The sequence below is a fragment of the Orycteropus afer genome, unplaced genomic scaffold (genome assembly GCF_000298275.1).
Source record: "Orycteropus afer afer isolate SDZICR_OR568_19922 unplaced genomic scaffold, OryAfe1.0 scaffold00293, whole genome shotgun sequence".
NCBI lineage: Eukaryota > Metazoa > Chordata > Mammalia > Tubulidentata > Orycteropodidae > Orycteropus > Orycteropus afer.
The window spans coordinates 2,999,846-3,014,410 of NW_006921880.1; the positions used below are offsets into that span (position 1 = coordinate 2,999,846).

The 14,565-nt window shown below is 41.3% G+C and overlaps 1 protein-coding gene across 1 annotated transcript in view; it reads right to left on the bottom strand.

Annotated features, from left to right (window-relative positions):
- RBP4 (retinol binding protein 4) overlaps positions 1-9,374 on the bottom strand; it is a 15,860-nt gene extending 6,486 nt beyond the window's left edge. Inside the window, exons 1-3 of the mRNA XM_007951274.2 lie at positions 9,264-9,374; positions 9,033-9,169; positions 8,663-8,769 (exon numbers count right to left, since the gene is read on the bottom strand). Of these exons, the coding sequence (XP_007949465.1) occupies positions 8,663-8,769; positions 9,033-9,169; positions 9,264-9,374 (355 nt within the window). The remainder of the gene's footprint in view (positions 1-8,662; positions 8,770-9,032; positions 9,170-9,263) is intronic.
- Positions 9,375-14,565: the final 5,191 nt, after the last annotated feature.

The window sequence follows — 14,565 nt, forward strand, 5'->3', positions numbered from 1 at the left end:
AAAAAAAAAAAAAAGATTATAAAAATGGCCCAAGTTCAACAAAAAACAGTAAAGCACACAAAATCACAAATGAAGGACCAAGTAAAAGCAAAATATGAAGAGGAAATTTCTCCTGTGGAGGCCAGACTAACCAAAAGAATTGATAATTTTCAGACTATGGTGGTAACTATGTTTAAAGAATGAAAAAAGTACACAGAAAACAAGCTAGCAGAGATGAGGAAACTAATAGAGAAAATGAAAGACTCAACAAGGAAACTGAAAACATAAAAAACAAAAACAAAAACTTCAAAGAGACTACTGAACAATAAACCAACTGAATTAGAAAAAGTATGAGAAATAACAGTCAGATAGACAGTAGATAAAATACATGAACTAGAAAACAAAATAACTGACCTTACCAAGTCTCAAAAGAAATGAGAAAAGAAAAACAAAAGCCAACAAATCCAAATGGAAATATGGGACTCAATTAAGAAATCTGAATCTCAGAGCACCATGATAACAATAAAGGCATAGAAACAATTTTCCAAGAGATAATAAGAAAGAATAACCTATACCTGAATAGATAACCAAACCTGAAAATACAGGAAACTATAAGAACCTTAATTAGAAGAAAAACAAAAAGATCAACTTCCCACCATCCTAATAAAATTCTTGAAAATCAAAGAAAAGGAGGGAATTCTGAAAGCAGCAAGAAAAAAAATGCAGTATAACATACCAAAGAGCCTTCATATGAATCAGTGCAAATTTCTCCCCAGAAGACAATGGAGCAACAAGAATAAAATACTGAATGAAAATAGTTACCAACCAAAAATTCTTTATCTAGCAAAGCTGTCATTAAAAAATGAGGGAGAAATTAAGACACTCCTAAACAAACAGGAGCTCTGGAAATTTGCTACTACCAGACCAGCTTGAAGGAACTTTGGTGGTTCAGTGGCTGAAGCATTTGCCTGCTAACCACAAAGTCAGTGGTTTGAACCCACAACCCCACTACGTAGGAGAAAGATAAGGCAGTCTGCTTCCATAAAGATTTACAGCCTTGGAAACCCTATGGAGTAGTTCTACTGTGTTCTATAGAGTCACTGTGAGTTGGAATCAACTCCATGGCAGTAGTTTTGGTTTTGGTAGACCAATTTTGAAAATATTACACAAGAGACTACACCAAATGGAAAGGCAAGAGCATTAAATAAATACCACTGTTTATATATGGGAAAAATAAGTTAAAAAATAAGACAGAGAGATTTCCAAAAAAAAACACAACAACATGGGCAATCATAAGGTCCAAATAAATGATATTTTCAGGGAATAAGCTCTATAATTAAATCCTGTGAACAAGTACATCAAGTTTTTAAGAAATAAGTATAAATAAACTTATCAAATACAGGTTATATATATATATATATATATATATATATATGGAGAAAGAGAAACAATAACAGAAATGGGAGGAAGCATATCAGAAATAGATTTATTATGTTAAGGTTGTATGTTAACTGTTGCTCATATGTTAAACATTGCTGCAATTGTTAAGTTGTGTAACATAACATATGTGGTAACTACTAAGAAATTACCAAGAAGAAACCTCCAGAAAATAAGAAGGAAGTTAGTGCAAAGGTTCATCTCAAGAAAACAGCCAAATACAAACAAAAACAGAAAAATCAGAATTAAAAAAAGCAAAGAACACATCAAACACTCGAAAAGCAAACAGCAAAATCAGAGGTTGGCACTTTGTTTTCAGAAATAGCCTTAAATGTAAATGGTCTACACAACCCATGCAAAAGGCAGAGAGTGGCAGAATGTATCAGAAAAACATGATCCATCCTTTTGCTGTTTACAAGAAACACACCTTAGACATAAGGACACAACAGACTGAAAATAAAAGGTTGGGGGAAAATATTCCATGCAACCAGTAAACAAAAATGACCAGGGTGGCCATACTGATATCAGATAAAGGAGACATTAAATCAAAACCTATTATAAGAGATAAAGAAAGAAACTACATTTAAAAAAATGAAACCACAATATATCAAAATTTGGGGGATATGGCAAAAGCAGTACTCAGAGGGAAATTCATAGCAATAAATGCCTATACTAAAATAGAAGAAAGGTCCAAATCATTAACTTAAACCAACAACTTGAACAAATAGAAAAGAAAGACCAGAAAAAGACAAAAGCAACCAAAGAAAAGGAAATAACAAAGATCAAGCAGAAATAAATGAAACAAGAAATAGAAAAACAGTAGAAATAATTAACAAAGACAGGAATCCGTTTTTGAAAGGATCAAGAAAACAGACAAACCATTGGCTAGGCTGACAAAAGAAAAACATGAGAGAAGGCAAATAATCAAATTTAGAAATTAAATTGGTTACATTGCAAGTGATCCAACAGAGATAAAGGAGATCATAACTGACTACCATGAAAATTTGTACTCCATCAAATTTGAAAACCTAAAGGAAATGGAAAAATTTCTAGATATACACTACCTATCCAAACTAACACAAACAGAGGTAGAAAATCTATACAGACCCAATACAAAAGAAGACATTGAAGATGTGGTAAAAAAAAACTGCCAAGAAAAAAAAGCACAGGACCAGATGACTACACTGGAGAATTCCACCAAACACTGAGGAAAGAGTTGACATCAATCCTGCTAAATCTCTTCAAAAACAGAGACCACGAAACAGAGACCTACAAAAATGGAAAGATAATCCTATCCTCATGGATTGGAAGACTTTAGAGAGTGAAAACGTCAATTCTCCCTAAATCAATCTACAGATACAATGCAATCCAGTAAGAATTCCAACAACATTCTTTACTGAAATGGAAAAACTAATGACCAACCTGATATAGAAAGGAAACAAACCTCAAGTAGCCAACGGAATGTTGAAGAAAAAGTATAATGCAGGAAGTCTCACATTTCCTGATATCCTTCAAGAAATACAGTCACTGTAATCAAAATAGCCTGGTGTTGGTTCGGCAACAAACATATAGACCAGTGGAAGAGAACTGAGAGCTCAGAATTAAATTCAGCCATCTATGGAAAATTGATTTAACTAAGGGTCAAAGTCCATTCAGTGGGAAGAAACAGTCTCTTTAATAAATGGTGCGGGTAAAACTGGATATCCACCCACAGAAAGATGAAACAGGACCCATACTTCACACCATACACAAAAACTAACTCAAAATGGATCAAAGACCTAAATGTTAAACCTAAAACCATAAAATTCCTGGGAGAAAACTATGGGACCTAATCTTTTATAAAAATAGGATAACAAACATAATAACAAATATATGAATAGAAGGAGACAAAATAGATAAATGGGACCTCATATAAATTAAAAACTATGCTCCTCAAAAAATTTTATTAAAAGAGTAAATAGAAAACCTACAGACTGGGAAACAATCTTTGGAAACAACTAATCCAATAAGGGTCTAATCCCTAAAATCTATAGAAAACTGCAACAACTCAACAACAAAAAGACAAACAATTCAATCACAAAATGGGCAAAAGACATGAACAGAACCTTCACCAAAGAGGACATCCAAGCAGCCAACAAACACATGAAATGATGTTCATGATTATCAGCCATTGTGGTGGTGTTTGTGTGCCATCGAGTCGGACCCAACTCATAGCAACCCCTCCTTGGGTTTCCGAGGCAGTGTCACTACAGAAGTAGATTGCCCCATCTTCCTTCCGAAGAGTGGCTGGTGGGTTTGAACCACCAGCCTTCTGGTTAGCAGTCAAGTGCCTTAGGCACTGTGCTACCAGAGCTCCCTATCAGCCATTAGAGAGATGTAAATGAAAACTACAATGAGATACCATCTTATCCTGGTTAAAAAACAGATAACAATAAATATTGGTGAGATGTGTGGAGATTGAAATCCTTATCCATTGCTGGTAGGACTGTAAAATGGTACGACCACTGTGGAAAATGGCATGGGGCTTTCTCAAAAAACTAGAAATAAAATTACCCTATGATCCAGCAATCTCACTCCTAGGTATAAACCCTAGAGTCCTAAAAACAATGACATGACAGACATATGCACACCTATATTCATTGCTGCTTTATTCACAATGAGAAATAAATGTGAACAATTTATTTTTGTTTACTTAGAGGACATTATGCTGAGTGAAATAAGTCAATCACAGAAGGACAAATATTGTATTAGTTCATTATTACAAAAAGTCAAGGAAAGGTTTATAATAAGTAAATGTAAACAAAGTGCCCATCAACAGATGAATGAATAAGCAAAATTTGGAACACACATACATTGGACTACTATAACCGTAAAGAATAATGATGAATCTGAGAAACATATTCTAATGTGAGTGGACCTGGAGGGCATAATGTTAAGTGAAATAAGTCGAGCAGATAAGGACAAATATTGTATGATCCCTCTTTTGTAACAAGAATAGACATGCATAGAGAGACCAATGTACATTGGTGGTTACCATGGAGAGGAGAGGGGAGAGGGAAAGTATGCTTTACATGGCAGGGACTTATTATTTTTTTGTGACAGGAAAAACGGTACTGAATATATGATGTAGTGAGCACAGCACAACCAAAGTGAAAATGAATATTTAAGCAAATAAGGATGACTACAGGCATATTGGTATGTGGGTAGGTATAGGTGTGTACATAGATCAGAACAGATAAAAGTATTTATTTAAAAAAAAATCTCCATACTCATTGCCACTAAATTCATTCTGACTCATATAGGTACATGTAAATACAAATATGTGGGTACAGGCACATATATTCATTGAAGATACAAACACAGATACTCTTCAGATATAACCAACCACCTTCCAAGATTGGTTTTCTGAGTGTGAAAACTTAGGACTATAGTGTCATGGGACAACTCAGTTAATTGGCATAATGTAGTTAACAAAAATCATGATCTGCATCCTAGTGATGTGAGTAGAGACTGGGGTCTTAAAAGCTTGTGAGTGGCCATCTAAGACACAGCTAAGGGTCTGTACTTCCCAGGAGCAAAACAGTAAGTAGGCAAAAGCTCAGAGAAGAAGCAAGTCTACAAGAGTCACAACTTCATCTACCCTGAGATCCAAAGAACTAGATGGTGCCCAGCTCCCATCACTGACGGTTCTGATTGGAATCACAATAAATGGTGTTGGATAGAAGGGGGAGAAAATGTGGAGCAGAACTCAAATTCCTAAAAATAAATAAAGGTAAGTCAGACAAACTGGGACAGTAGAGAACAGAGGACTCCCTGAGACCATAGCCCTGAGACACTCGAAACCTAGAACTGAGCCTCTCCTGAGACCACCTTCTGGAAAAATAGCAGAGTAGTACACAAAATAAATATGACCCATAAGATCAATGGCCTACTTAAAGACTATCAGTATGAGACCAAAAAGGCAACAATTTCTCAAAAGCAAATATGAGAAGATACGGGAGTAAGAAAACTAGAGTACTAGAAATGGAACAAATAGAACACAATTAAAAGAGTATGCTGACACATTGTGATAAATGTCACTGAATTGACAGAAATTGTTAAATGGGAGCCGAACTTGCTGTGAAAAAATTCACAGCAATAGAATATTACTTCAGATGAATAAATGTGAGCATTTGATTCTGAACCATTTTCCCTACTTAAGTGTATTTTGGAAGGTCTGGTGGCATAGTGCCTAAGGCATTTGACTGCTAACCAGAAGGCTGGCAGTTCAAACCCACCAGCCACTCCTCAGAAGGAAGACTGGGAAATCTACTTCCGTAGACATACCATCTCAGAAACCCAAGAAGGGTTTGCTATGAGTCGGATCCAACTCGACAGCAGTGAGTTTGGTTTGTTTTGGAAGTCTATTTTAAACGTAGTTATGTTGTGTGATGCAGTCTGTGTAGAAGGCAAGAGCCTGAGCAAATGTAGGTCACTCTGAGTAGCCTTCAAATCTTCCTAACCAGCTCACTGGTTAAGACTGAGGTCAAAGGAGAAAGAAATCAGCACAAAGAATGAAAGTGGACTTTATATAAGTCCTAGAAATAAGCACTTAAACACAGAAAGGTAGATTCACCTAGTCATACAGATTGGGATACTTGGAAGACAGAGGGTCAGTTTTTGACCCTGGGCTGAGAGCTGTCACCAAAATTGAAGAAACCAAACCAGCTGCGGAGATGACGATTCATGGCAACCCCGTGTGTGTAAGTGTAGAACTGTGTTCCACAGAGTTTTCAATGGCTGGCTTTTCAGTAGATCACCTTTCTTCTGAAGGCCCTCTGGGCGGACTAGAACCTTCAGCCGTCTGGTTAGCAGCCAAGCACAGGAACTGTTTGCAGCACCCAGGGATTCTACAGCTATCACTAAAACCCACTGCCATCCAGTTGATTCTGACTCAAAGCAACCCCAAAGGGCAGAAGTAAAGCTGCCCCATAGATTCCAAGGCTGCAAATCTTGAGAGGCAGAATGCCTCATCTTTCTCTGGTGGGGTGGCTGGTGGGTTTGAACCCTGACCTTCTGGGTAGGAGCCTGATGCTTTTAACCACAGCACCACCAGGTCTCCCTAAGCGCCACTAATGAGCAGTGTGCTAATAAGCTAGTCACCTGTCTAATGTGGGCCTCAGTTTCTTCACTTGTAAAATGAGAGAATTGAACAACATGATCTCTGAGGGTTCTCCACAGAATGTAAAGCTACTATTTCATGAAAGAGGAAGTAACGTAACAAGAATAATATCAAACACTTATAGAGAACTTAAGTTCAGGCACTGTTCTAAGTGCTTTCTGCATGTTAACACATTGCATTCTCATAACACAATGAGGTTGGTGCTATGATCACCTCCACTTAGCAGATGAGGAAACTGAGGGACAGAGAGGCAAAGGAACATCCCAAGGTACCAAGGGAGTGGTTGAGTTAGGATTTGAACACAGCCAGTCTACCTTTAACCTTGCCTATTTAACCACCACACTGCACAATTTCTTTCTTCAAAGTTAACCCAAGAAAGAATTTAATCCTAAATTAAACTGGTAACAGTTTTGTACATAGTTTTCTCACTTAGTATATACAGCAATTGCTTTCAGTAGGTTTACACACCCCTAAATGAAATCTTAGCTTTAACCAGTAGACTAGAGATTCAAAAAACTCTCACTGCCAACGAGTCAATTACGACTTATAGCAACTCCTCCTTGGGTTTCCGAGGCAGTATCTCTACGGAATTAGATTGTCCAGTCTTCCTTCCGAGGAGTAGCTGGTGGGTTTGAAGCGCCAGCCTTCTGGTTAGCAAACGCCTTAGGCACTACACCCGTAAAGCTCCCAGACTAGAGATTAGCAGAGCTAATCTGGTTTGGTGGGGGGAGAAGGAAGAAAGAGGCAAAATCCTACCTTCTCACTGGGTCCTTCCCCATCTTGCTCCCAAAGGCACTGTAAAAAGGCTAATCCTTTAAGAAGCACATCTCAAAATGTTCTAGAGTACTCTAAAAATTAGTTATCTTGCACCCTGGTGTTAATCTTCTTTATTCCATAATCAGAAAAATACATGTTTTCCTCTAAATGAATGATTTCAGGAGGTTTGGCTGAATGATTTGAAATAATAGTTATTATTTCTAAGGATAAAAGCATTTTTCCCTTGTAATATAGCATAAAATGCAAACCAATTCTGAAAATGCCATCAGATACATGCCCAATTTCATCTCACAAACAACTATAGAGAAGTTGTTGAGTGCCTGCAATGTGTATAGCAATGGGATGCATAAAGGGCATTTTTTTCCCAGAGTCACTGAGCTAAGAAAGTCACCATGAATGGCCCTCTCGGTCCTATTTCACAGGAGAGCTCAAGCAGTACTTTGCAAAAGGCTGGTCTGTCAGGAATCCCTTCTCTGCTGTTCAGCGCCCCCTAAACCTGGCCTGGTAGTTGGGTCCCCTGACTTCTGACACTGGCTTTCACAAACTGCTGGCACACCCTTGGGGCAAATCACTGCCTTCTCTTGGCGTCCATTTATTCATCTGTATATAGAATCTTCTTTATAGGATTAGCTCTGCATCTCTAAGATTCCATCATATGTCTCCCTGGCCTCTACTTTTCAGATACCAAGTAGACTCGAGATATGAAACTTGGGAGAAATGGGAAAAAGACTGAAATATCACGTAGAAGTGGTGTTCTCATGAGTAGGCTAAGTTTCAGGATTCTCTCCTGAGGGTCCTTACAACCTCTATCCCTCGGAGTTCCGGTGTTTGGGAGAAAGGGAAAAGGTCACTGCCACGTCGAACACTGTTTAGCTCAGAATCACAGCACTGCAGCCAGTGCATGAGCCAAGACTATGCACCATGCTCCCTACATCCTGGGATGGGAGTCTCCAGCCTTCAGCCCAAAGATAATACAAACTGCAAAACTAAGTTGAGTGGTGATGTGGGCTGGTCTTGGGGAAGTGGGAGAGCACCCTGGTACAGTGGTGGGAGGGAAAAATGGCAGCTTAAAGGAGGCCACTTAAGAAGCCCAAAGGTCCTTTCAAACCTGGGCCAAGATTCTTGAGCTCTCATTGGTCTAGCTACCCCAATCTCACCCCCCTAAGAGTCTATGCTAAGGGTTCCTGCCACTAACAGATCTTGGGGTAGGCAATTCTTCCCAAGAATGTCCCTGGAGATGAAACCCAGGAATTTGGCCAGGTACACTCCCCATACCCCCAAGGCAGTTTCACTGAGGTGACTACTCACGTCCTTTCTGGAGAAAGGATGCTACGCCCCAGTACTTCATTTTGAATTTGGCAGGGTCCTCAGTGTCTGTAAAGGTGCCCACCATGTCGGCACACACATCCCAGTTGCTGCAAAAGCCAAGGCAGTCCTGAGCGAGGCGCATGTTCTCGTCATGCTTACCCCACCCCCACCCCATCCCTACCCCACCTCACCCCCACCCCTACCTCTAACCCCACCCCCAACGCCGTTCCCGAAGCCCCTTCCCTCCTCAGCCATCCCAACGCCCAACCCCACCACCGGTGCTCCCTTCCCTCTCCAGGCAGGGTTTGGCACTCGGTCAGGGGCCAGGGGACTGAAAGCGCAAAGCGTGCAGCCTCCGGAGGCCACTGACTTTAGAAGGCGGACTCGGCCCTTGGCTGTGGCGCTCATTTGCCCGTTCTCGTCCACGGAGAACTCGGCTATGATGTTGTCCTGTAGAAAGAGGCCCTCGGGGTCTTTCTTAGCCATGGCGTACCAGGTGCCGGAGAACTGCGCAAGAGAGCAAAGGTTTGGTGTCCAGGGGTGCACAGCCTACGAGGCTGGGGGAAAGGAAGAGCCCGGGGCCACCGGGGCAGATACCTACGCGCGCCTTGTCGAAGTTCTCCTTCACTCTGAAGCTGCTCACGCGGCAGTCGCGCTCCGCCTGGCCGCTGCCCAGCGCTGCCAGCAGCACGAGTGCCCACATCCACTCCATCCTGCCCAGAAGACGGCCCTGCGGAAAACGCGCAGCAGTGAACGCCTGGCAGCGGGACTGCCGGACCCCTGCTGCCCCCATCCTGCTCCGCCGCCACCCCCACCCCCGGGCGCTGCGCGGCTGGTGCTCACCACCGGGAGACGCGCGGTAACCTGGCCGCTGCGTCCTGGCGCGCGTGGAGCAAGGAGAGGCGAGCACGCTGCTCGCGCCGCCCCGCTGCTTTATAGCTCCGGGGGGGTGGGCTCTTTCGTAACTCACGGGGTGAAAGACCGATGGTGGAGACGCCGGGGGAGGGGGTCCGGAGCTCGCCTGCCAGCACTTGCATAATGGGCCCTGACTCACCGCCGTCCCGGGCGCAGGGAGGGCTTCTTGGGCGTCTTACCTCCACTGCTTGGGGGAGCTGCCGCCTGGGGTGGCCTCGGCGGGGCTGTAACTCACCAGCAGCGACAAGTCGCAGGGCCAAGCCCTGGCCGAGTTACCCACAGCTGCGCCAGCAGCTGCCAGCTGCGGCATGGCATGGCGTCGGGGCCGAGTTTCTCTAGCTGGAGGCTCCAGTTGGCCTGGCAGGAAGACCTCGGATGCACAGAGCTAGAGGGGACCGACAATACTGCCTGAGGCATTAATACTTAGGCACTGGTTGTGCCAAATTGCCCCCTCCACCTCTGAGGGCGAATTATGCAGGGTTTTTGGAATATATCTGCCAAGTGGTTTTTCATTATATAAAGGATGTATTTTCCCCTCTTCCAGGAGAGTTGTGGTGCTCTCTGGGTCAATATTTGTTCTTTAGTTTCAACATCTTTAGAAGCGTTAAAACCCTCCCTGTTAAATATTCTCCAGAAACACAACCCTGGTCAGGACAGGAAATATTTTAGCAGCCTCGGTGGTCACCTACTTACTCTGTGGCACTTCCCTCAAACCCCTTTGAAACACACCTACCAATTGTGTATGATGCAATCTTCTTTCAAAGCCCTATTGGAATTTTGTTTTGTTTTCAAACAGCCAAGGTGAGTTGGCTGAGGATTGGACAAAGGAGGGGGGGTTAACATAAAGCTAAAACATCAACGGTCAATTAAGTCAAAACACTGAATAGCTAAGGTATTTTGCGTACGTTGTGCCACAATTTACTGGCCCACATATATTTTTCTCTTTGCATTCAAAAGAGTTCAACTACCCTGATCAAAGCGGTCAGAAGATGCACCTTTTGACTGAATGAGAAGTAGTTACACAGCAAGGGAATATCTTTTTTTAAGATTCCTTCCATACAATATCAGTTCTGTTTCCATGGCTCAAATTGGAAATAAAACCAAACCAGTTGCCGTCAATTTATGGCAACCCTATGGTGTGTCGGGGTAGAACTGTGCTTCAAGGGTTTTCAATGGCTGATTTAAAAAAAAAAAAAGTCTAAAGCACCTCTTGTGAACTTGAACTTCCAAACTTTTGGTTAGCAGTCAACACTTAGGGACTCCCAACTGGAAAGAACAGAGATGAATTTGGACCATTTCCAACGCAGCCAGACCTGAAATAAGAATGGGTGAGGAAGAGAAGGATGGTTGTCAGAATAAAAAGTTGTTTAGTCCTCAGACCCAGCCCTTCACAGGGTATTGGAGCTATTTCTGCATCTCCTGAAAGACACCCGTGGCTTCACTTACCTTCCTATAACTCTTTGGACATCTGCCTGACTAGTTCTCTGCCCCCACTTTCCCCTCCCCCTTGGCTTCTCCCGTTTGAATTTTAGCTGTCTCTGGAGCACCATCGTAGACACAGGTGACTCCTTCCTGCCCCAGAGCTAGGAAAGCTAACTTGGAATCTTGTGGTTGGGTCAGTTTTACACAGGATGTAGAATCACAAACAGCTCAAATAGATCTTGAGAGCACATTGCACAGGGACCATGTGTGTGCCCATAAGTGTGGTATATATCTGTCCACCTCAGATGAGGAAGGACTTCAAGACATCTCTACTTCCCATCCGATACTTGAATACCCTCCTGGACGTTCCAGCTGAGAAGTCTTCCAACTTTTGCTCCAATGCCTTCAGTGACTGAAAGCCCCTGGTTCAGCCTAATTGCCTTTGAACAGTTATTACTGTCAGGAAAGTTCTAATTCTCCTGGCTCTCCCAACCGCTTATCCTAGAACACATTTTGGTGGCCTGTGCACACACCATGTGTTGAACAAATGTAGGAGATTTCAGTTCATCTTTATGATGATTGTTGTTGCAGCGACACATTTTAATTTATTTGTTAGGTGTTTAAAAGTTGGCTAAACCACTCCTCCCTCTCTCTCTTAATGATGAATCATGAACACTGGTGTTCCAGATACCAACAAAGACAAACAGTTTATTTTGGCATTCTTTCTCGTATTTCTTCATGATTACACATACGTGAATACAAGTCAACTGATGTTTTTAACTTAGGTGTGTAGAGTACTTTGAAGTTTATCCTCATAAAATAATTTTTCAAATGTGTACATATATATAATATGAGAAGGAATAAGATCCATAGTGATTGCCGTGTGATGAGATTATGAGTACTTTAAGGTCTTTTTTCTTTGTACTTTGATGTATTTTCCAAATTTTCTACAGTAACAGTGTTTAATCAGAAAACAAAATATTTTCTTTACAAAAATTTTCTTGTCTTTTTTCTATAAGTAAAATTATGCTTTAAATTACATCTTATGGATTGCATATAATGTACACAAAATTTTATTTTGTTTCCATACTTCATGGAGAGACAGATCATGTTTCATTCATCTTAGTATTCACTGCCCTGCCTCCCTTTTCCACAGGACTTACCAAGAGACTTGCTCATAGTAAGTGCTCAATCACTAACTCACTGCTGTCAAGTGGGATCTGACTCAGCGACCCTTCCTTGGGTTTCCAAGGCAGTGTCTCTATGGAAATAGATGCCCAGTCTTCCTTCCGAGGAGTGGCTGGTGGGTTTCAACTGCCAGTCTTCTTGTTAGCAGTCAAGTGCCTTAGGCACTATGCCACTAGAGCTCCTGCTCAATCATTGTTAATTTAATTTCTTTAACTGAAATTAACCATTTTTACATATCTTCATAAACATGTCTTAAAAGACCTGGTCAGAGTTCACTTTTCCAATAAAAAATTTCTCATAATGTAGCAGTTGTACCAGAGGTGGCCAACCTTTTGTCAAAAAGTTTGCATTTCCTTCCATAATGTAGAACTCTTTGAGGAAGTGTAGAATTTTTTTGTCTGAGCTGACAGACTGCCAAACTTCCTTTGCAGCTTTATAAAGCCACATACCAAGTTGTGGGCAATGAAATGTGGACAAAAGTGCCATTTGTCATTTCCAGACAAGGCTCATAAAAGCTACCTATCAAATCTTCCATGTTCTCTCTTCTCTCTTCTGCTGGCTGGCTGTCCATATCCGGAGCAACTTTGGCAGCCATGTGTTGAAAGATGGCAGACCCTCCAACAGCCTGGGCCCACTTCAGTGACTGGTTGTATGTGAATGAGAAATAAGCTTTCATTGCCCTAAGATAATGAGGTTTGGAGGATTACATATAAGGTCAGCAGTATTTTAGCTAGTACGGTAGCAAACAAGTCACTAACTCCTAGAAAATACTGAAAAAGTTTTACCATAATTGAAACAAGCGCTAATGCAAGAAATGGATGTCCTTATCTTCATAAATATTAAGTATTTCCAACCAGCTTCATTTTGTACAAATTGACATTTACATCCACATCCCAACAGAGAGGCCAAGAAAAGTGGGAAACAAGGAAACTGGGCAACATTTATCTTCAGACTGTGTTTAAAAGATGCCAGAATGGTTGAAAAATGAAAAGGTTAGCTACCAGTGTTCTCAGGTAGGAAGAGTCAAATGAATCTTTTCAATGAAGTTTTTGAGTGGTTACAAACCTCCCAGTCAATTTCATCAATTTGGTTGAAAATAATATGAGCTCCACCAACTGCCTACAATCCATTGACCAGAACTAGATGGATGGTTCTACCCCCTGAAGGAGGAGGTAGAGAAGTATAATCCTACCATATAACTGGAAGGAGAGCAGAATCAGAGAAGGGTAAGTCTCAAGTTAACCACGGTAACTAGTATGGTGCCTTTCCTGTAATGGGCAGTCAAAATACATCTGTTGAAAAATGAGTAAATGAATGAAAGTACAAGTTGTTATAAAAACAAAATTAAAGACTGACTAATAGAATATTGGGAGCTCTGGTAGCATAGTGGCTAAGGCACTTGACTGCTAACCAGAAGGCTGGTGGTTCAAATCCACCAGCCACTCCTCGGAAGGAAGACAGGGCAATCTACTTCCGTAGTGATACTGCCTCGGAAACCCAAGGAGGGGTCGCTATGAGTCGGGTCCAACTCGACGGCACATAACAACAACAACAACAATAGAATATACTTTTTAATTAATTTTCATTTTTATAAGAAGGAAAGTATTAAAATAAATGGGTATTTTGGGTTTTCCACTAAGTGTATATCAATAAAATACAGATATGTATTTTTATTTTTGTGTTTGAAATGGAAGGATGGAATCAGGAAATTGTGAGTATAGCAAGGAGCTCTGGTGGCATAGTGCCTAAGGCATTGGACTGCTAACCAGAAGGTTGGCGGTTCTGACCCACCAAGCCACTCCACGGAAGGAAAATGGGGCAATCTACTTCCATAAAGATTTACTGCCTCAGAAACCCAATGGGGGTTACTATGAGTCAGAACCAACTGTAGTACATACTTTTGGAAGAATGAGGTACTGCACTGTGGTCACACAAAATAACCAGGTGGAAAGAATGTCCAAACTGTTACAAGACAATGATGGACAAACAAAGTGGTCCAAGAAGAGAGGTGACTTGGCCAATTCAACTTCTTTCTCTTGAAGAGAAACCTCTACTTTTTCTTCTGATTATAATGAGATACTAATAAGGTGTTATGGAGTAAATAGTAACCCAAGGAAGACCCTCCTGAGGTTTAACTTGGATGTGACACAAAAAACACAAGAAAAGGTGTGCACCCGAAGAGGCCCTTTGAGGTGCTAAGTCAACCAGGATTACAAGAAAGGACATAGTTCAATCAATACCAGTTTGAGTTCCATTCCTCAGGGAAAACCAAATTCTAACCAAGAAACTCTCAATCCATGACTTAGAACTTGCAACTTCAATTGTTCTCTCTCACTTTTGCCTCTAATAAAATCATTGTCACTCTAGTGAGGTAAAGC